The sequence below is a fragment of the Oryzias latipes genome, chromosome 7, assembly GCF_002234675.1.
Source record: "Oryzias latipes chromosome 7, ASM223467v1".
Taxonomy (NCBI): Eukaryota; Metazoa; Chordata; class Actinopteri; order Beloniformes; family Adrianichthyidae; genus Oryzias; species Oryzias latipes.
Genome location: NC_019865.2, coordinates 23,812,393 through 23,834,708, shown reverse-complemented (window position 1 = coordinate 23,834,708; position 22,316 = coordinate 23,812,393). Strand labels below are relative to the sequence as shown.

Genomic DNA, 22,316 nt, shown 5'->3' with positions numbered 1-22,316 from the left:
AACCTTTTTTCTTCAATGATTTGTGATCTTCACTGGTGTCCATGGATAACATGAAATCTTTCCACCTTTATCCACCTTTGTCATGGTAGGGTAAACACGTCAATGTAAGGGTGGGGTCATAGGATGGCACAAGGGTTACGAAAGTAACCTGCAGCAAAACTGAACAGTCAGAGAAGTTTAACTCATTTATAAATAGTTCCTATCACTCCATGAGGCTCCTGACAACCATACTATACTGTACTACTAATACCCATGATGCTTCAATAAACCACCAAGACATCCAAGTCGAACATTTTGACAGATTTTTGAGCAATTTGGAGGTCAGTACTACTCGAAGCACGCCGATTAAAAGGCGACGTTTGTTTTTTTTGGTTTTTGAGAGCGACATACGGTCAGAAAGTTACAGTAGAACCCTTGTGCTATCTTAGATGACCCCACCCTTACATTGACGTGTTCTCCCTACCATGACAAAGGTGGATAAAGGTGGAAAGATTTCATGTAATCCATGGAAACCAGTGAGGTTCACAAATCATTGAAGAAAAAAGGTTCAGAGCACTGTCTAGTGGGTCTAGATGACCCAACTCCCAATGTTAAAGTGCCTAGGATAGCACAAGGGTTAATTAGCTGTGGTTTTATGTAACGTTGGTTAGATTGACACATTTCTGGCTGAGATGCACCACAAATGGTCAAATAAACTTTATACATATATGTATTTTTACCATCGCTGACATCTCCCTGCCTACTATGACATTTGCTGCATTGAGAGGATCCTATGTGGGACAAGGTGTCTTTTACTTTGAAAGGAAGTCATGTGAACCTCTGTCAAAAGATATAAACAATTTCATTTTCATAGGAAATTTTCTCTAATTTATGCAGAAGAAAAAAAAAACATTTATATCTATCATAATATTAAAATAAATGCAAATCGGTGTTTTGTGAAGTAAAACTGTAGTAAAAAAAAAAACAAATAATAAAAAAATAAACCCAAGTGGGTCATGAAGTGTTAAAGGTTGCAGACCCCTGGACTAGAATGTAGTTTATAGCACAAATATCTCATTTTACTCACAAAAAACACACAAAAAAAACCATCAAATGCTGAGAATATGAGCTTTGTTTGGAATTTAAATACTTGTACCATTGATTTAAAAACAATTGTTTTACAGTAACATTTTACCCAGAAATCCTAATTTTCAGGGTTTAGAAATAATAAATAAGCTACTATAATCAGTGATTTAATGAGAAATGTTTGCTAGCAGCAGCAGTTTCTTTTTTTTTCTTTTGTTTTTCACTAAAAGCAGAAAGTTTCAACCTTGAGGTTGTGTTGATGTTTCTGTTGTGTGTCAGGTGTGATGTTGAATCCGCTTTAACCAGCAGTGTCGTTAAAACCACCGTTCGGCGTCTCCGCCATCGCCGCAGAGCTGGAGGAAGTGTCGGGGCGATTCAAATGTCCCGTTTGTGTTCTGGAAGTGGACAATCTCTCAGGGTGAAAAGCCGTTTCGCCGCCGCCTAAGAGGACCTTGTGCTCACCTGAAGTTGCTGTGGGAACGGCGCCGTTTCACTGGTACGGAAACTGGTTGAGTTTTCTCTGGTAGGCGGCACTGGAGCGTTGGGAAGCCGGGACCCCCAGCGGGTGCTGCTGCTGCTGCTGCTGGATGGTGTACTGGGCTGGAACGGACCCTGGGAGGGTTAAACTAGTGCTTTTCTGCAGCAGGGCGAGGGAGGAGTAAGCTCCGCCCACCCGGCTATGGTGGGACGGGCAGCCCTGCATTTGGTCGACAGCCTGGGACACAGAGGCCAGAGCGGCAGAGGCCGGGTAGGCATACAGGTTTGGGGTTGAGCCGAAGAAGGCGGAGCTTTCGTGGAGGCGGTAGGATGAGTGGGAGGAGGCCGGCGGGTAGGTGGGCTGGCGTCTCAGAGAGCTGCTGCTTCCTGGTTGGTTTTGGGGGGACGGCATTACAGACGGCTGAAAACAACAGATGACAACGATTAAGCTCCGCTTCAAACAGCATGTTTTTGTCTGCTCCTGATTCACAACACTTTGAAGACAGAAATACTAAGAAAGGAGTTTTAAGCTGGTGTGCTCCATCTTCAGAAAAATTGGATCGGGTCTTTAAGACTTTAAAGCATTTTCTGGATCAGTCTGATGTAATTGAAGCTCTAACTTCACTTGCAAGTGAACCCTGAGGCAGTTTAGATAAGGTGAAGGCAGGAAGGAAATCCAACAGGAGAATTTCCATAAAAAAAAAAAAAGAAAAAGTTAGGAAATCAGAATTAAAGGTTACTTTTAAGGTTGTGAGGTTGGCTAAAAGGTTAGCTAATCAAATCACAAAGCAGAGGCAGGACATGAAGATGGGGGCTGTTGCTATGACGACCAACAGACTTAACAGTCCCCTGGCCACTGACTGTAGATGGGAACTGGACTGACTGACCCCTCCCCCCCCCTGGCACACCCACCGGTCCCGAGAAGCCAAAATCCCACAGTTGGTAGTCAGCCATTCTTGCTCTGTGGTAGGGCTGTGGATCTCTAACAAGCTCACTCCTGATTGGTGAGAGTGGTTGCCATAGAGACGTTGACTCAGACTGATTTGGACCAATCAAATTTAAAAATGACAAGGGTGTGTTCCTTCTTTACCAGGATGTTTCAGCTATTCCCTTCAGCCGTCGCCACAGAGAATCAGCCTTCACTGATCAACACGTTGAGTTTGGCAGAGTGTTACACCAGATGCCCTTCCTGACACAACCCTGTAGTACATCCGGGCTGGGGACAGGCACAGGCACGGGCTTGGGCCCCCTTGTGGATTCATGAAGGGTCTTGTCCAAGGACCCACACTGGATGAAGCTCATTGCGCCCGGGAATTGAACCCTGGTTTCCCACGCACTAAGCAATCCAGCAAAGTTAGTTTCATCTTCAAGTTTAAAAAGTTAAACTGCAACAAGATCAAAACAATGAGACTGATTCCAAATATGTTTTTATCTTTAATGTTGAAAGTGTGAAGTAATATTTCATATGTCTTTGAATAAAAACTTTATGGTTAATTTCACTTTATTTTTTAAATAAAGCTTTTTTAACCCTTGTGCTATCCTAGGCACTCTAACATTTGGAGTTGGGTCATCTAGACCCACTAGACAGTGCTCTGAACCTTTTTTCTTCAATGATCTGTGATCTTCACTGGTGTCCATGGATTACTTGAAATCTTTCCACCTTTATCCACCTTTGTCATGGTAGGGAGAACACGTCAAAGTAAGGGTGGGGTCATCTAAGATAGCACAAGGGTTATAGGTTTCCATTAATAAGGAAAACACATTTCTCATTTTAAGAAAATGCTTTTCAACAAAAATGAATATTTTTAAATGTTTCTTTTAAATTCGTTTTCTCAGGGTTTTTTTTCCCTTAGAAACTTTTTCTTTTTTCTCCTGGGGGGGACGGGGGCTCGACGTCCTGATACCTGCTCCTCAGACCCCTTTACCTGACTCAGGTTGAGCGGCTGAGATCTGCTGGATGCGCCTCGATGGGGCCAGTCGCTGGCGGCGTCTCCTGGCCGCGCAGAGGCCTGAGCGGAGGCCTTCTTTGGTTTCCCAGAAGCCCCAGCGGCTTGATCTAGGAGAAGCAGAGGAGATCCCGTGAAAAATGAGAGCACACTTCAAAATTATGAATGACCTCAAGTTTAAGCTTGTTGACCGTAATCCATCCAAAAGATCACACCTTCATCATTTGTTAGATTTCATTCTAAAAACCTAAATGTTTTGTTGTTGTATGGACCTGGAGCTGCCGCCGCCGCTGCTGCCGCCTTGAGCGCAGCGTTCTCTGCAGGCTGAGCCTTCACAGAGGGCATGATGACAGCCAGAGACTTGCTGGGCTGTGTGGCGGTTTTGGGGCTCAGCGGGCTGCTGTTGGACGAGTCCGAGTCATGGGAGTCGTGCACGGTCACACAGCTGATCACGTTGGTCCTCTGACTCGTGCCAGAGCTGCAGGAGGCGGCAAGAGGACACAGAAACACACTTGAGGATTTATCTCACCGAACCGGTAACTACTTCAGAGAAACTGTGAGAAAAATTAACAAGTTTGTGATCAATTTGACTTGGAATCAAACTACATTTATATAGCCCGCTTAAACGTGCGTTGCTGGGGCAGCTCTGACTGAAACAATGTCTCAAAAATAAAATCGTTTTATTACACCAACATTCTTTTTGAATTACTTTTGCATTTTTTACTTTGTAGATTTATTTTCGGTTTTCCCGTATCTTCTGTTGGTTTCATTCAAAGGTGCTCACCAGGTGGTGGAGGCCTTCGTCTCCTCGTCATCCTCAGAGTCGCTGTGGATGGTGATGATGCTGACTGCAGGACTGGGCGTGTCAGAGATGATGATGGGCTGAGACTGGTCTCCAGGAAAAGAAGTGCTGTGGACCACGCTGGAGCCCGAATGGACGGAAGACACCGGCCTGGAGGGAGGAGGAGGAGGATGGTGGGAGACTTCACGATGTCACATCTTTATAACAATTATAACTGTTTTATTTTGTTTTTTTACTGCTGAGTTAATATCCCACCAGTCCACATGAATGTGGAAAAACAAACGGCAGGAGTGGGTGATGGACAGACGCCATACCTGGCTCTGCTCTCAGCATGACGAGCCTTCGGCCTTTTCCCCACCTGGGGTCTGGTGTGACCAGTCCCTGAGCTGTGGTACTGGGTGACGGTGTGACAGCTGACCCCAGACTCCTGCTGCCCATCAAACTGGTTACCGTGACGACCCCTAAACGAGATAAAGTCACGTGGGAGCCGTCAGTCGCAAATCCCCAAACATATTTGAGTCGATGGCGAACCCACCTCCACCCCGAAGCCTGCTGGCTTTCAGATAATGGCGCCCCCACAGGTGAGTCGGTGAGGACCCCCGCCTGCCCCGGGTTGTGGATGGAAATGCCCGGCATCTGCTGCCATGTGGAGGGGATGAGGATCTGCTGGGTTCCTGCAGGCCAGCCCTGCTGCATGAAAGCAAACAAACAGAAACAGATCAAACCTCTAAAGGAGGATGAGTCATTTCTGAAGTCTCCTTTACATTTTTGTTTTTTGGCTGAATCCAAAAAAATCTGGCAGGAACTTCCAATTATCTTTTGATTTCCATGAAGTAATCTAAAAAAGCTAAGTTACTAGCTTAGTTACTACTACTACAAGCTAGTTTAGGGCAACATTGGGCAAGTGGCTGCCCAGCCACATTTGGAGGTCGCACGATGGCAGGAAGTCGGCAGCGTTATAACCGACTGATAGGAGGGTCTCCATAGTCCGATCTGATGATCAGCCATCTTCAGACTGCCCCCCTCCAGCCACCCCCCTGCCTCTGTGCTGCCGTCCTACTGCCACCGTCTGATTGTCAGAAATCGTACGGTAGCAGCGCGTTGGACTGTTGACACGGGCAGGGGGGGCCTGGCGATCCCGGGCCATAATTCCCATGTGTGTGTGCAAACACACAAGCTCCATGAGCTCACTGAGGGCCGCTGTGAGCTCATGGAGCTTTGAACCCCTTTGAGCAGGGGTGCTCATCACGTCGATCACGATTGACGGGTCTTCAAGGACATGAGGGTAGATCGCAGGCCAGCAAAGATAAATAACCAAAAAAATAAAAATATACTTCAAAGAAATTTGTCAGCGAATCAAAATTCTCATGATTAGTACGTGATTTGATTGACATGCAGAACAGCCAATCGGACATCTTCTGATACACACGTCACTGCACATGCATGTTTAAATTCACTGAGCACAAATTCTGTCTGTCATCAGAAAGTCACTACTTGCACTGCGGCAGAAGACCACTCCGGCCCACTGGGGGGTTTATTGAGGCCCGGATCGCTCCGCGTGCCTCTGCAATTCCCGCCCGATGGATCTGAACTCAATGAGGCAGCAGTGGTTTCCTGTAGGACGTGTTTGTCGAGTGCTGCGCATGGCGCCAGCAGCACTTTAGAAATGCCATGCTGCCCCCATTGATCATGAAATACGATAGTCACTGCTTTCTGATTTTGTAATAAAATGCCTCTTCTGTTAATACTAAAGTATTGTTATATAAGTTTGTTATTTATAAGTTTGTTATTTAGGGCCATCTTCACTTTTGTCTTAATTTTGGGGTAATAAACATCAAACAAATGAAAGTTGTATTTTTTTTCCCCTATGCGACCAACCTGTGTCAGCATGCTGGGCTGGATATGAAGAGACTGGGAGGACTGGTTCTGAGGGACTAGTGGTACCGAGTTGTCCATCCTCACTGGATAGCCAGACGGCTTGTTGGCAGTTTGAAGGCCTTTAGTAGAAAAATAAATAAATAAATAAGGGGCGGGGGGGGGGGGGGGGGGTGTCAGGTCCTGTTTTTTTCCTCCCCTTGTTCTCACCTTGTATGGTCGGTGGGCAAACGATGAGAGTCTGCTGGAAGGGCTCGGTCTGAGTACACAGCTGGGTTGGCCGGGTCTGCAGAGGAACGCCCTGCTGGGTCAGGCCCGGGATGTTGATGGTGGCCTGCTGGTAGAGGCCGGGTTGGTAGTTCAGCAGCGGCACATTGCTGCTCAGGGACAGGGACTGACCTCCTGTGGAGGCCATCTGAAAAACATGAGGTGAGGAAAGGGCCCTCATTTAACAAGTCATTAGAGTACAAGTCACCAGGCTGCTGCAAGTCTTTCAATGCTACCCTCAAATCTAAAGGCCCGTACACACCGGGACGAATATTCGCCAGGCGTTATTCGCCAGCGTTTTTCGCCACGTTTTTTGTGTTCACACCCAGGCGATTTTCGCTGACGATGAGCCGAGGGAACATGCAATTTCATTCCCTGACATTAGATGGCGCTTAATATTAAACAGAAATACCCCTGTACACAAGGTGGCGCTGCGCAACTTTACGCTTCTTAAAGTCGCTTTTCTCTCAGAAGAAGAGAGCAAGTATTTACACGGTTGTCAGAATCAAACAAAGAAAACATGAACATTTCAAGCACCAGTAGCTCCAACTGGTGCTTGGTTCGGGGATATTTTAGAATGTCCGTCATATTTCTTCGCGGCAGTGTAGACGCTACTTGGCGTCTATCTTCTTCGCTGGTATGTGTGCTCAGCAAGGCAGTTTTGTGTTTGAGCGCCCCCAAGTTGTGTTTTACTGTAACTTCAGAAGCTCCAGACACGTGTGCAAAAGCACCATTCTCATTGGTCGAATAGATTTCGACGCGAGGCGTCAAAAAAAAAAAAAAACGAACCCGAGGCGTTTTTTTTTTTTTGACGCTTTGATGTGTGGCGTTTTTTCGCGTCGGTGTGCACACTCTCATTGGTGCCCTTTGTTTAGTCACGAGGCGTTAAACGTCGGCGAATATCGCCGAGAAATCAAACACCTAGTGGTTACTAGGTGAACTGAGCTTTTCTATCCAAACCAAATGAAAGCAGGACATTTCTGGAAATCCTTTCCAACGCGCCGGCGAGTAACCCACGTCTTTCAGAAGAACGGGCCAGCGCTCACCTGGTTGTGTTGGTTGAGCTGGCTGCTGAACGTGACGGTGAGGTTGGCGGCTGCGCTGGGCGTGCTGTTGCCGGCAAACATGTTTTTGCCGTTCTCGAAGGCGCTGCACCTGCGCTTGCAAATGTCCATATTTTGGAAGCAGGACTTGACACTGTTTTGAAAAACAAAGGAGAAACGGTCGGTCAGACAAGCAGCCAGCGGGACGTCGCTCTGCACCTGAAGAAGCGGTCTCACTGCGAGCTGTGGGGGAAGTGCAGCAGGTGCGTCATGGTAACGAAGGGGTGGTTCAGCGTCTTCATGGGCGTGATTCTCTTGTCCGCGTCCAGGGTCAGCATCTTCTTCAGCAGGTCTATGAACTCGCGGCGGTCGGCCTTCTCGGCCAGGATGTCGCTGCCCTCCAGGGTTGTCATGTTGACCTGCAGGAGCCCAGCGTTGGTCAAACACTCCGGTGTGGGGGCCCTACCTGTGAGGGGACCTAAACCCACCTGCATCATATCATCCAGGCAGTTAAAGATGTACTTTCTAGCCTCCTTCGACTTGATGCCCATCTCTGCCTCGTGCTCTGCAGGTGTCTGCAGGAAAACAGCTGAGCGTTATTGCATGAACCATAAAAATGCATGTTTGCGTTTCTGTCCAGTCGCCTACTTTTAGTTTCCAGAGAGGGTAGCTTGAGTCGGGGCCCCTGTTGAAGAAGCGGCTCGTCTTGGTTCCGGCGCTCAGCAGGTACTCTGCCGGAAGGCCTTGAGTCTGAGAAATGTAGCGAATCTGAGAGAAACCAGGGGGAGAAGGCGTGACCCACATGAGGGAAGTGACCTCTTCTGGGTCGGTTTTTTCCATCTGTACCATCTGTGACCGAAAAACTCCTGAGATGTCATTAAAAATCGATTTTTACACTAATCTTTATTTAAAATCTGGTACATGTTCGGGAAAGTTTTAGGATAACAAAAGATTTCAAATTAAAACAATCTTAGATTTCAAATCATTCCATCTTACAGAACCTTTTTGAATATTTGAAGGTCTTTCTGGTGGAGCACATGGATGTTTGACTGCTATTTGTTGAACTAACTTTAAAGAACTGCACCTGGAACGTTTGGCGTTCACACCAGAATCCAGAACTGTGGCTACCAGGCTAACAAGCTGCACAGTTCACCTAAACGCGCCCGAGCATGGAACAGAGCCACCGCCGGCCAAATGAACTGCACTCAGGGGTCACGTATGGTACCGATGATCTTAGAAGAGTCTTTCTCAAAGATCCACTCCAATGAAAATGGTGAAAATGAAGCTGAAATTGACATTTCTTTATTCAAATTGTTGCGAATCAGGACGAAGCAATGGCGTTGGGGAAAGAGGTTATTCGTAAGCTGGGCGCGCCACAATCTCTCCCAGCTCCCAGCAATGGGGAGGGGAAGAGGGGTCGGTCCCTAACCCTAACCCACAACTCAGACGGGAATTTCTAAAACTCCTGCTGCTGTGCAGAAACTGTCCTATGTCCTAAAAAACAGCACAATCATAGTTAAAAGACCACCTTGAATACTTTGCCATAAATCAAAAAAAGGTGCACGTGGGTCTCTAAAGTTAGGAAGTAGGAAAAAACAAAAAACAAAAGGCGCCGAAATCTTTCCAACTGTGAAAACCCTATGGTCCTTGCAGTCAGTGACTGCTGCTGCGGGCCATAATAAGTGTTAGTAAGAGCAAAAGCTAACCTGATCATACTCTGAGGCCCCCGGATAAAGAGGCCATCCCAGAAACAGCTCTGCAATGACGCATCCCAAGGACCACATGTCAATAGCTTCACAGAAGGGAAGACCCAGAATGATCTCTGGAGCCCTGCAAGAGAGACAGAAACCACCAAATGGTTCCACGGAGATGCAAATGCTGCTGTGACTGTAGAGCCACCGCCCCAAATCCTCACCTGTAATACCGCGACTGCAGGTAAGTGGAGCAAACGGCTTTGGAGACGTGGCTGGCAGAGCCAAAATCAATAACCTTGACCCTGTAAGGCTGCCGCAGAGGGTCCACCAGCATGATGTTCTCGGGCTTCAGGTCCGCGTGGATCAGCCCCAGACTCTTCAGCTTCATCAGAGCCGTGGCCACCTGCTGCAAGATGGGCCGGATGCACTTCAGCAGCAGCGGGCTGAACTTGCTGTGCTTCAGGAAGTCATAGAGGTTCTGCTCCAGCATCTCGAACACAAGGCACGTGTGGTTCTTGTGCTGGAAACACTCGTACGAGCGGACAAAGTTGAACTCGTCGGCGTTCTCCGTGCTCAGACGGCTGAGGATGCTCACCTGCGGGGTGAAAGACGAAGGGCCGTGTCACTGGAGGTCGACCAGCGACACGAGACAAGGCAAAAGCAGAGATGCGAGCGATCTCAGTCACAATTTGGGTCGTCCAGGCCCGTGGAGGGTCGTAGGGAGGAGCGAGGAGGGCAGATGGGTCTAAAGTTGCCTTTAGGCTCATGAGAGGCGTCATAGAAATGAAACATACGATTGGCGTGCATGTGTACCGCGATGTATTTGTACGGCTAACAGACGTTCCACGCACTTATCAAGCAACAGTGATGCTGTCATCCGGTGCCCTTGGGCCACAGAACCGGCTCCTTACTGACCGCAGACGAGTCCCGAACTCACATGAGATGAACACGTGATACATAAGAGCCCATAGGACACTCGTAGCACGCACACACAAGCTACACACGCTCTGACTGTCTATTTTCCTCAATAGACCACAGACGTATCACATGAAAAACATCAAACAACACTTAAAAAAAGGAAACATCTGTACGACCCCCCCGTACCTGTACTTGCTCTTAAGCTACCTCCACAGCGCCAGCAGCACTGTGCGTTCAAGCGATCACTTCCAAAGTCTAGGTGAACACACGTAAACACGCGTTTACGGCTCCCGTGTTTAAAACTCTCGCCTTCATGAAACGCTGCGCAAGTTTCTCCGACCGCTTTTGGGTTCTACGGACAAAACGTGCTGCCACTGAACGTGCGTTGAAAGTTAAAGCAGGTCTTGCTTTGACCAATCAGAGACTCGGATTTGTGTAGTGATGTGTGGGTAGCGTGTTGTCATTCATGGAAGTCCTAACCGTTTGCAAACTGATCAGGGAGGAGAAAACAATCCATTGGCTTCGTGTCCGGCTGGTATTCTATGACACCAAGTGTTTCATATATCCGAATAGAGCTGTGAAGGAAAAGGTTTCGCACTAAAAGCCTCTTCCAGCTGTAGGTGGCAGACGTGCACTAGTAAACAGTAGAACAAAAAGAAGCCCCTCCCTGCTTTCCCAGTGCGAACACCATAAAAGTGATGCATGTTCAAGAATGCACATTTAGCGCGTTTCTGATGTTGCGTCACATGAACGTAGAATTGCGTGTTGTCTACATGTCTGCTAGGACCTGTCGCCTGCGGCGTGCCCCTGGAAAAGGCTGACTGATCGATCTACGATTTCTTTTTTTTATGCGAGCCACTTGTGTGCCCCGTTTGTTTGCCCATTTTTGGCCCGAATGATCATCCAATGAGGGCAATTGTGACTTAAAGTCCCAACATATGTTTTGGTAAAACATCAGAGCTTGAGCAGGAGAAACAGAAGCTAAAGTCCTTCCTACACCTGAACTGATGAGACCATTGAACCACTAAAAACTGATACCAGCGGGACAAATTCAGGGACCAACACAAAACTGCTGATTCCTATTGGATCACAAACAACTGGGGACAAAATCTGAAGAGTTTAGCTCAACATAAAGGAACATCAATCATTCCTACACACCTCAATTTGGCCTTGTCGAGCATACGAAGGGTGGTTCTTCAAGATTTTTATGGCCACGATCTCATTCGTGCCCCTCTTCCAGCATTTGGCCACCTGCCCGAAGGTGCCGCGCCCCAGAAACTCCAGCACCTCGTAGCTGTTGGACATGGAGCACAGGATCTCGTGCTGCACCAGCTGGTAGTCGCCCTCGCTGTGGGAGTTGCTGCTCTTGGTGGTGGAGGTGGAGTGTGCTATGGACTGAGCGGTGGTGGTGCCGCCGCCGCCGCCCGCGCGGTTCGAGACCACGGGTGCCGAGAGCTCCTCCAGTATCTGGACGCTGTCGCTGCTGTCCACCTCCTCGCTCTTCCTCTTCAAGCTGTACTGCTTCGGGGGAAGGTCGCAGGCCTGAGAGGACTCTGCATCCTTGGGGTTGCGGCTGGAGGAGGAAGAGGACGATGAGGAGGAGGGCGGTGCGTGGAGGCTGCCGGTGCTGTCGGCGGCCCGCACCACCGTCTGCTCTCGAGAGCTAGCGGCGGGTGGAGGGACCTGGATGGAGTTGTACAGCGGGATGAAGCAGGAGCCGGAGGTGGAGGGGGCGGCCCCTTGGGACGGGCTGTGCTGGTAGTAGGCGTTATCTGGCAGCTGATTGGACACCTCCCAGGCGGGGTTCTCCACCTTCAGCCGCTTTGAACGGGAATAGCCACTGGACGATACGGAGGGAGAGGAGAAGCCCTGGAGTTGGGACGCCATGTCTGTGGAGCAAAGGAGAGGCTGTGATGTCCCTGCAGCTGGCTCACTCCCGTTTTCTGGCTTCTGTCAATGAGCAAGGCAGCTAACCTGCCATAACTACCTGTAGATCTTAACTACAGACCTTAGAGCTAGAATCCCTTCCCTTGAGAAGTTTGTGAAATTCAGTAGCGGAAGCCTAAAACATTTGTACTTCTTTAGAAACAAATATATCCAGTTCAACAAGTATCTGAAGGTCCAGACTAGAAAGTCTGCGTGTCATGGAGCACAGTCTGTAATAACACGCTGGAAATATACAACCATGATCAAAAAAGAAATATCTTATCCCTGATTGGGATACAACATCCAAGTCCGATCGATTGACAGAAACTATGTGATCCGGCCCATTTCCAATTATGATTTGATAGTTTTTCCATTTCCAGCAACTTGAAGAGAAAAAATCCAGAAGTTCTGACTATAAAATGGGACATTTTGACATTCAAATAACCCAAAACACAAGAAATGGATGAATCTGATGAATTAATTTGAAAATTGTCAATATAAAGATGAATTAGATTTGGTTTCTGTGAGCAAAGGGAAAATCGAATATTTATTTTCAATTAAAAACATATCAATGCCCATGAGTGGGGGACTTGTATTTTCTCATAAATACAATAAAACGGAAACAGAACAGAGAGAAACGAGTCAACGACGCCTTCGTTTACATACTATAATATATATTATAATACTTATATACATATATAGTACATATATACTGATAGATTCCCTAATAAAAAAAAATCTGGTTCATCAAATTTAATCCGTAGATTCACAAAAATACATGAACTTTATTTGCAACAGATCCAGACTGCATAGAAAATGTCAGGTTAAACGGCAAATGTCACTTTTATTCAAGTTGAGTTGGTGCCAATTTGTCAGAAATGTCAAAAGATTTGACTAAACTCAACCATGTTTATAACTAAAAAGCTCATTTGAATAATATCATTACATGGAAAATATCTGACAAAGCTCCATGATCTATGTTTAATACTAACCAGGCTTGTCACAATAAATAAAAATAGTAAAAACCTAGTATTTGAGTACTACACCTTAATAATCTTAATTTTGTAGACAGTTTAAATTTCTTTATTTTTTCTGATGATTTAAGAAATTTTTAATTTTTCTGACACGCTGAATGTTGTTTTGTCTTTGTTTATTTGATGTTTTTTTTAAGTAAATGTATAAGCATAAATATACAGACATTTAAACAAAGACAGTCTTGTAACAATGTATTTATAACGCAGTTTTTATTTTGAGAGAGATTTGTTGAGATCGATAAAGTTTTTGTCAACGTTTTGTATGTAAAAGTTCGTTGTTTATCAAATATCAAGTGATACCTAACCACTGTTCAGGAACAAACGGTTTTATTTTATTTTTTTATTTTACTTTTTAATTTTTTACGGTTTTTGTCAAGAGAAGGGTTAGAAAAGCAATATTTGAGGCCTCTTTTTAAGTATTTAGTGACGCTATTAATTACTTGCGAGTAAATAACTTGAAGGATCAGAGTGGCTGTTGGGTAATTTTTCTTAGAAACTTTTATTTGCCAAATTAAAACATCTAAAGTTTGCGGGGTATTAACCAATGAGGACACTCGAACACAAACCACTCAAATTAAACGTTTTTTCCCCCCCTCATTTTCTATTAATCCAGGTGTGTGTCAACAGCTGTAGTACCTGACAGCGCACACCGCTCCCGAACGGAGATCTAAGGCCTCTTCATCATCATCATCCTCCTCTCTCTCTCGACTCTGCGTGGAAATGCAGCGAATCGGCGGAGCTCCGTGCCCGAGCTCGTCCCCGCCGCAGAGCTCACCAAGCCGACAGCCTGCTAGCTCGCGACGGGCATCGACTCCACAGTCACATCGTCCGTCTAGCGGGAAGCGCGTGCGGCATGAGCCCCGGAGCGTCAGACACCATGGCGGGGAAAAGCGGCGCGCGGACACGGCTCCATCCTCGCTCGCGGCCCAACCCGCTTCGCTCGACCCACTTCCTCTCCTGCGCAGCTGCAGGACGTGATGGACAGTTTCAGCACCAAGATCGTGTATTTACACGAGTGTGCCACTCTGCTCATTTACGAGCGAGACTTTTATCTTCGACATTTTTACAATAAAGATAGATGAACGCTTTGAACAAATATTTAAAATAGGCTAATAAACATATGTAGATATTTTGGTAACTTTTTATTGGAGCACTTAAAAAAATAAAATAAATAGAAACAACCAAAAGAGACTAAAACATGGTTTCCTAGAGAGAAACAAATAAATTAAAGTTAATAAATAATAGATAAATTATGCCATTTAGAGAAATTTTGACTTTGACATCTGACCTTTAAGGGGTGTTAAGACTTTTCTTTGGCATAAAAAAATGAAAAAACAAGTTTTATGCAACACATGTAAGTATTTAGGTAAAATAAAAATAAAAAAAATAAAATATGTGACCACAAGGGGACACAATATAATGCTTTGCTGTATGTCCCAACCCCATATGCAGAGGGTTGTGTTAGGTAAAGCGTTCAACATAAAACGAATCAAGGGAACTGAAACAAAAGAGGGCCTGCACATCAGTAGTTAGTTAGTTGTTGTTTTTTTTTTTTGGGGGGGGGGGGGGGGGTGACACCAACAACCTAAGTAGCAAATAGTCCTGTTTATAGAATTTCTTTCATTCTTGATCATCAGTGAACCTGCTGGACTCATTCTAACCCAGTTACTTAGAGGTTCACTGTCTTTTATTTACTTTTTAATTTAATAGGCCTATTTTAGGAGAAATCTTTGCCCTAAATAATTAAACATTACTTATGACTGATTCATAAAATGTAATAAAAACAAAAACTTTGCAACGTGCAGTTATTGTTTGTTATTCATGCAGGGATAAACAGCTGCTGTACCTCAGCAACCACCAGATAATGTAAATGTAATCCCTTCATGCTGTGTTTTACTAATTCACAATGTACCATTGAATCCAAGACTCCATTTAATTTTGCATTTGGATGAGAGAGAAAAAAACATTGCAGAATATTTTTTTATACAGTTGGAAATAATTCAGGCATGAAGGGGTTAAAGCATCAAGGTATAACAAACTCAAATATATAAGTTTAACCTATTTTTAATAAATAAAACAATGTATACTTTATTTAATTTTGTATCCAAATAATTGTGTACAAATGTGTGAAAAAGAGTTGTACAGAAAAATCTAAATGCACTACTGCGCTTGAACACAAGAGGGCGGCGTTTCCCGCAGAAAAGAGGCAGGACGAACTGAGCTCCGTTATAACAGCTTTTATTTGCTCTTCTGTCAGCTTTGCTCCTGCGGATTCACATATATTAACGATTCTGCTTCTAAAGCAAGTTCACAGGAAAGTAAAAAAAACAAATAAAAACACAGAAAACAATGCTTTTACATAGTGGTGCTGCAAAGTACATTCAAACCAAAACTCCAAAGGACTACACCAGCATAGTCAATGCAGAAATTCTGCATGAACTGTAACACTGTGACTTTGAGATGACAGGAGGTTATTGAGGATATTAAATTTATTAACTGTAGAATATGGAGTATACCGATGTGCATGCACGAAATATGCTTTAGGGAGGAAATAAAAACACAAAATATCAATCAATTTCCTTCAGTGAATCAAAAATGAAGAAGTAAAAAAATAGTTTCACAAAAACAACCAAGTGCTCAAGTTAAACTTTAGAAAAAGTTTTAACTTTCTTTTTTCAATACATCAAAGAGGAAGAGACCAGCAAATCCTCACCAAAAAAAAAAGTCCTATCAAAATAAAAGCTTCAGTTCAGATTCAATTCATCTGTTCGAATTCCCAGCGAGGTCAAAGCGGTCCTGGAACCCGCTGAACGTTTGCTTCCTTCCCGCTCCTGAACGGAAAGCTGCTCTCTGTCAAATCTTGAAGGTTGGCATTCTCTGCTGGACTACCTGAAAGAGTGTCGGAAGTGCAGACTCCTCCGTTTCAGCTTCTCTGGGTTGTGGGACGCCATGTGGGAGAATTCCCTGAAGATGTCCAGGTATGTGGCGTCTCCTGATGAAAACAAACAATCAGACAAACTCAACTGAAAGACTCTGTTTAGTCAAGCAGAGAAAGCAAAGGATGAACCATGAAAGACCTGAAAGAACGCAGAGGCTCCAAGGAAGCTTTAGGAAAAAGAAAAAGTTTCTCAAAACACTGAGCTTCCACTTGTCTGGTCGTCATGGTAACCTCTCTGAATCTATGTCTGAGTCTCCAGAGAAGATGAACATTCCTGAGTGACAGAGTTACAGACTCAGGATAAATGTAACTTTGTTTTTGTTTTTTCCAGCCTGTAACTGCGGGTTTCACAGCAGCAAACAACCAGACGAATCAGTAAATGGAAGGTTTTTACGATCCATCAATCCCTGGACTGTTTCAGCCTTCAAGTTCCATCAGAACTTTAGAAACACTCGAAGGTTTATGAGTCTAAACCTGCATCTGAATACCGACGGGTTCTTCTGCAGATGCAACAACGCACCTCTGAGCTTGCAGAACAGGAAGTATTTAAGATGAAAGCCATACAAACAAATCATTTTATCTTTTACAGACATAAAACGAAAATAGAAACATTTGTCATCTTTAAACAGAATATGACACAGGAGCTTTTGTGTCTCCGTTTTTAAAAAGGTAGAGAATATTTTTTAAGTTTTTTTTTCTCATTAAATTCTCTTTGCATGTTTTTTTCTACTTGTCCTGTCCAGCAGCTGAGCAAACATATGAGACCTGAAGGCCACATTTATTGTTACATGAGGTTATGAATCTTCTGACACACAAGGGGTATATTTGAATAAACCCCTTGTGTAATTTAGACTAAACCGTCTTTATATTAGTTATATTTGTAACGGTTTTTGTAGGACCGGACAAAAAAAAAAGGAGGGAAGAAGAGAGAGGGATGTTACGGGGGTGGGGGGGTAGGAGGGTGATTATAGAAGGAGGGGGGCTCTTTGCATTTCTTTCTATGGGAAACTTCTCTCTGATGGTTTCCCTTTTCTGTAAGAAACTTCTTTTTTGTGTTAAAAATGTCAAAGAAAAGGTGAATTTATTAGTCCAAATGGAGTCATGGCAGCCATAGTGCCACACAGAGGAGTGTCATTTGGAAGGCAGAGCCGGGGGTTTCAAACCCATAATATCAGGGTAGACGCTCCTCCACTCGGCCACTGATTTGATGACCATCGATCAAAGAGTTTCAGAGCATCTGCAGGACACACACACACACACACTGCTACCAGGGCCACCGGGATGTCAGATTATTGGATTATTTTGCTAGTTTTCTTTTACCTTTTTTTCTTTAGCAGGGACTCGCTGACTGACTGACAGTGCGGCTGATCTCATGTGTGGCCAAGTTTCCAATTCTTTAATGAGTTTTTATCCGTTTTTTTTTAAATAACTGGCTCATTATTGTCTCCTTTTCTTTTGGAGGACAGAGTTTGTACCCAACAAACTGTTTTCTTCCTCCTTTCTGGCTTTTCCTGTAGTCTGAGGGCTCCCAGAACGAATGACTAATACCCAAAAGTAAATATAAGACGCGCTTTTAGTGAAAGCAGAGAAAACTACCATTTAGTGTCCAAAAAGAAAGGATGTGCGTTAGAGGGGTGTTAGTGCTGCAGGATGAACTTAGAGAAGGAAGAGGAAACAAAACACAGACGTGAAGACAGAGGTTAGTGTTTAGTTGGTTTATTTTATATATACATATATCATATCTCGAGCACACGAAGAACCAAACAGAGGAAGTGTTAATATTCACAGACACACGTCTTCGTGTGAGAGAATGTCACAGATAACAGTCAGAAAAGGCAGAAAAATACAAGAGTGAAAGGTCAGAAGCAGAGAGTTTGCTATTTTACACAACAGTCCCTGCAGAGTAATCCTTCAGCGGCAAATGATTGTTTCATCACCACAATGTTTTCATTGTGTAGTCTGTTAGAGCGCCGTGCGTTCAAAGTGCTTCACAGACACGGGGGGGGGGGGGGGGGGGGGGGACGGCGAGGATCTTCCTGTGGCCGCCAGCGCCTTTGGGAGCCAAACAAAAGCCGGAGGAGACTCCAAAGAACTTTTAGGATCTTTATGGGGACAGTTACAAAAATCTGTCATTGCATTTTTTAAAATACGTTGTGAAATACTGATCGATAGTAACTCAGAATTTCGGAGATGTTGAAAAAAACAGAACCTGATCTTTTATTGTGACAAACCACTCAGATTTTCCAGAAAACTAAATTTTCCAAAAATTAGGGGGGGGGGGGGGGGTGATTTTAATGAGATGAACAGAAAACTACAAAAGTTTGAACCCAAACATTTACTCTGTTCTTTCATGACGTTTGCTTTGGTTTCACTCGTTATCGTACTCAGAGTTCTGGGCGTCCAAAAGAAACTATAGCAGCAAATTTAAAATATATTTATAATTCATTATAAGTGATCATTTATTCCAAATTTACTCTCCATCAGTTGAATTAAAATAAATTATATATATCCTATAGGCTCACAAGCACCAACAAGATTTGCTAAAAAACGTTAAGAAGATAAAAGCTGCATTTAATTTCATTGAACTTTGAAGCTCCCATTTTGTCTTTGTTGTTCGCCTTAAATCATTTGTGGGATTGTGGTGCATCTTCTTGTTGCTTAAAATCAAACTTGAAATTCATAATTTAACTTTTTTCTTTTGCATTGCTCCATAACAACTGATTCTGCAGCTATTTATTTGCATTTTTCGATCAAAATAATTGTGTTTGAGAAATTACATTTTCAACAAGATAAGTTTTAAACAGCACCATTTTTAAGGCTCTGATAACAACATTCAAGACTTATTAGGGTATTCTCTCCAAATTCATCAATTCAATGCTTTTCAGACTTCTAAAGACCTTGCAGGACCATAAACAGACATTTTTCTCATGACTTTACTGTCACCTGCTTTGATTTCGACGGGAAGAGAATGGTATTTATGAGTGGCAGGAATGAAGCTCCGCCTTCACCTGCTGAGGAGACGGAGGTCTTTTGGTGCAGGGGGACGTACAGGCAGAGACTTAAACTGGTTAAGAAGTCTGTCCTGGGCTGCACACTGGAGTCCGTTGAGGAGATGGCGGACAGGAGGATGTTGGCTAAGCTAACATCTATCATGGATAAACACCCCCCCCCCACCACCACCACCTATTACACCCACAGCGCAGGAAGGAGCGCCACCGCAGACATCAGACTGTGCAACACGGTGCTGCAGTGACACACTAAGTGCCCACGCGCTGTTTTTCATTCATTCATTTCTTATTTTATTGTTGCAGTTGTTGTTTTCAGTTGTCTTTGTTCTTAAAACGGTTCATTTTACTTTGTCGTGCAGGTTGCAGATGTTCTTCTGTTCTTTTCTAATGTTGAACTGTTAATTTTGCTTGAATGTCACCTTTGCTATTTGAATATATTTTTTGCTATTTGAACGTCATTTTTTGCTATTTTGAATGTCGTTTTTGCTATTTAAATGTATTTATAGCTATTTTGAATGTCGTTTTTGCTATTTAAATGTATTTATAGCTATTTTGAATGTCGTTTTTGCTATTTAAATGTATTTATAGCTATTTTGAATGTCGGTTTTGCTATTTAAATGTATTTATAGCTATTTTTAATGTCATTTTTGCCATTTTGAACGTCGTTTTGGCTATTTAAAAGTTTTTATTGCAATTTTTAATGTCGTTTTTGCTACTTTGAATGTCGTTTTAGCTATTTAAATGTATTTATTGCTTTTTTTAATGACATTTTTGCTATTTGGATGCCGTTTTCGCTATTTAAATGTATTTATAGCTATTTTGAATGTCGTTTTTGCTATTTAAATGTATTTATAGCTATTTTGAATGTCGTTTTTGCTATTTAAATGTATTTATAGCTATTTTGAATGTCGTTTTTGCTATTTAAATGTATTTATAGCTATTTTGAATGTCGGTTTTGCTATTTAAATGTATTTATAGCTATTTTTAATGTCATTTTTGCCATTTTGAACGTCGTTTTGGCTATTTAAAAGTTTTTATTGCAATTTTTAATGTCGTTTTTGCTACTTTGAATGTCGTTTTAGCTATTTAAATGTATTTATTGCTTTTTTTAATGACATTTTTGCTATTTGGATGCCGTTTTCGCTATTTTGAATATCACCTATGCTATTTGGACGTCATTTTTGCTGCTGCAGACAAAAGAATTTCCCCATCGTGGGATAAATAAAGTCTTATCTTAAAGGATGATTTTGTTGGTGTGCTGCACTTGTCAGACTGCCCTGTTTTCAGTCATGACTCAGGCGCTGGAGGAAAGCAGGAAAACCTCTTTTCTCTTTTCACATCCACTAAAAATCTTCTGCCATGCAAGTCCACGGTTTGACAGAGACACGACCATGCAATCCTGGACGTCAAATGTTTGAACCCACAGAGGAGGTTTTTTTGGGTCTACCCGTGTCCTGTTAGAACCTGACACCACTGATCGGATGGAAGCCCACATGTGAAACATCAGAGAAAGCACAAACATGACAACAAACGTATGTACAGAGTCCACCGTCTTCAGCCGTCTCTAATCACCTGTGGGTGGAGCCTCAGGCTCCACCCACAGGTGATTAGATCTAGTGAGACAGCTGAAGAAGTCTAACAAAGTAAACGCATCACAAAAAAACAAGACAGAAGTAAAACCCTGCTGGTTTGGACTGAGTCATTGCACGGCCGACCTGGGAGCTGAGTCAGAAAGGGAGATTTAAAACATGGGGGGGTGGGGGGGGGGGGTGCATCATTTCTGCTTCTGTCCTCTGGATCAATCTCTCGATTGGTGCAGAGAACTGATTGTCTCTGGGTCGCAGTTATTGCTGCTTTCACAGTTTGCCCTCAATGCGGTCGCAGTCTATTTACAGCAAAAGCTCATCCAGCTGAACAAAAACTACATCCTTCTTTTGTTTTTGTTTTTGATATTGCCGACTGCATGCAGCCTGTTTTCATCCCAGGCTCACTCTGTTTATAGAAAGGAGGCGGTTTGGTTTGTCATTTAGTCCAACGTATGTACGCACAGATATGAAGGAGGCGGAGACATGCAAGACGTGAATAAACACGTTCTTTTCTCGACATTTTTTTGATCCGAGCTACTTTTCAGCTGTAAAGATGGAACAATGTTTTCATTACATTCTACCTTTTCCTGTCAAATCCGTTTCTGAACTAAAAACTGCACAGGGAATGTGTACTAGTCCCGCCTACTGATCCCATTTCAATTGTTTGCTTTGCGCTTTAAACACAGAATTTCATTGACTTCCTGCATGTCTGCAAACAAATGCGGCAGAAGCTATTTTTACGCCCAAATAAGTCTGCTGTCACTTTTACTCATCTTTCTTTAGAGAAAGACAAACAAACAAACTAGATATTTGGGTTTTTTTGTTTTTTTTTTGCCAAATCAGGTTTATGGAAGTACTTTGTGTTAGAATGTGTGTCTCCTGGTTGCGGGATCAGGTCTGACGTTACAGTTGGCAAAGTGTCTCTGTTTAAAAGAACATAAAACACGCTGCTTTGTGTTACCATCATACGGGGGTTTTTGTGTGTGTTTTGCTGAGTCATTCTGGTTGATCCATCTATAAAGTCAGTAGTGCCACAGATGGGGAAAAAAGTATCTCAGAGCAGAGACTCGGTTTCATTTTTAAAACAGAGAATTGTTGTAAAGACTGCATTACCCATGATCCTTTGGCACTATTTACAGTGGAGAACTCACATTTAGGAACTTTTGGAAGGTGCAAAGTGAGATCACTGAAGTGACTGGGGTTTGGAGGTTCGGATGATGGTCACAGCAAATCTGTGGTTCTGCGTCGGACCTAAAAACGGCAGCAGCAGCGTCTGCATTGACTGAGCCAACACCTTAAGCCATGGCCCCACTAAGCAAGGAAAAAGAAGAAAAACCTGATGCAAAGTGGATAAAATGTATATTTGGTGCTTCTATAAAACTGTCCATTAAGCAAAGCCCTGAGCTTGACCTACTTTTGAAAAGTCTTTAAAGCATTAAACTTGCATGAAAAATAGTTTTGTTTTTCTTTTATAAAAAAAAAAGAAACTTTTATGGATTGTGTAACTACAAGAGCAAAAGTTCAGAAGGAGAGTTTGTTATTTTACAGTCGCTGCAGAGGAATCCTTCTGCAGCAAATGATTTTTTCATCACCACAATTTTCTTTTAGTTTTTTTTTTGCTGCATAGACTCAGTAGAGGCTTCGCTAAGAGCAGAATGGCGTGCTTTCAAAGTGCTTCACAGCCATGACAGACATGAGTGGAAGAATAAGTCAGAGAGGATTTTCCTGTGGCCCTAA

The 22,316-nt window shown here is 43.6% G+C and overlaps 2 protein-coding genes across 5 annotated transcripts in view; both read right to left on the bottom strand.

Moving 5' to 3' along the window:
• Window positions 1–1,276: 1,276 nt before the first annotated feature.
• On the bottom strand, window positions 1,277–14,009 carry LOC101161728 (homeodomain-interacting protein kinase 1). 3 transcript variants are annotated; one of them, XM_023956877.1, is made up of 16 exons: window positions 13,684–14,009; window positions 11,246–11,976; window positions 9,391–9,764; window positions 9,182–9,305; window positions 8,124–8,243; window positions 7,964–8,050; window positions 7,713–7,894; window positions 7,479–7,629; window positions 6,376–6,580; window positions 6,169–6,287; window positions 4,826–4,977; window positions 4,605–4,751; window positions 4,273–4,440; window positions 3,761–3,966; window positions 3,468–3,598; window positions 1,277–1,963 (listed from the first exon to the last, which is right to left on the bottom strand). In XM_023956877.1, the coding sequence occupies exons 2-16, from the start codon at window positions 11,972–11,974 to the stop codon at window positions 1,556–1,558; spliced, it is 3,303 nt and encodes a 1,100-aa protein (XP_023812645.1). In that variant the 5' UTR covers window positions 11,975–11,976; window positions 13,684–14,009; the 3' UTR covers window positions 1,277–1,555. The 3 variants fall into 3 exon arrangements, with proteins under 3 accessions (XP_023812645.1, XP_023812642.1, XP_023812644.1); XM_023956874.1 differs by having other exon boundaries at window positions 4,826–4,980; window positions 13,684–14,008; XM_023956876.1 differs by having other exon boundaries at window positions 4,826–4,980; window positions 7,716–7,894; window positions 13,684–14,008.
• Window positions 14,010–15,268: 1,259 nt separating this feature from the next.
• The window catches only part of LOC101161486 (arf-GAP with coiled-coil, ANK repeat and PH domain-containing protein 3), a 79,587-nt gene continuing 72,539 nt past the window's right edge, over window positions 15,269–22,316 (bottom strand). For both annotated transcript variants that reach the window (XM_023956872.1, XM_023956873.1), the window contains exon 25: window positions 15,269–16,039. In XM_023956872.1, the coding sequence (XP_023812640.1) occupies window positions 15,933–16,039 (107 nt within the window). In that variant the 3' untranslated portion in view covers window positions 15,269–15,932. The remainder of the gene's footprint in view (window positions 16,040–22,316) is intronic.

Bases quoted from the DNA above. Each gene is read 5' to 3' on its own strand.
- LOC101161728 (XM_023956874.1), bottom strand. From the start codon at position 11,974: ATGGCGTCCCAACTCCAGGGCTTCTCCTCTCCCTCCGTATCGTCCAGT. The intron at 6,581-7,478 runs GTGAGCGCTGGC...CATGTTTTTCAG, and splicing joins AGCTCAACCAACACAACCAG to ATGGCCTCCACAGGAGGTCA. The intron at 4,752-4,825 runs GTGGGTTCGCCA...TATCTCGTTTAG, and splicing joins CAGCAGGCTTCGGGGTGGAG to GGGTCGTCACGGTAACCAGT.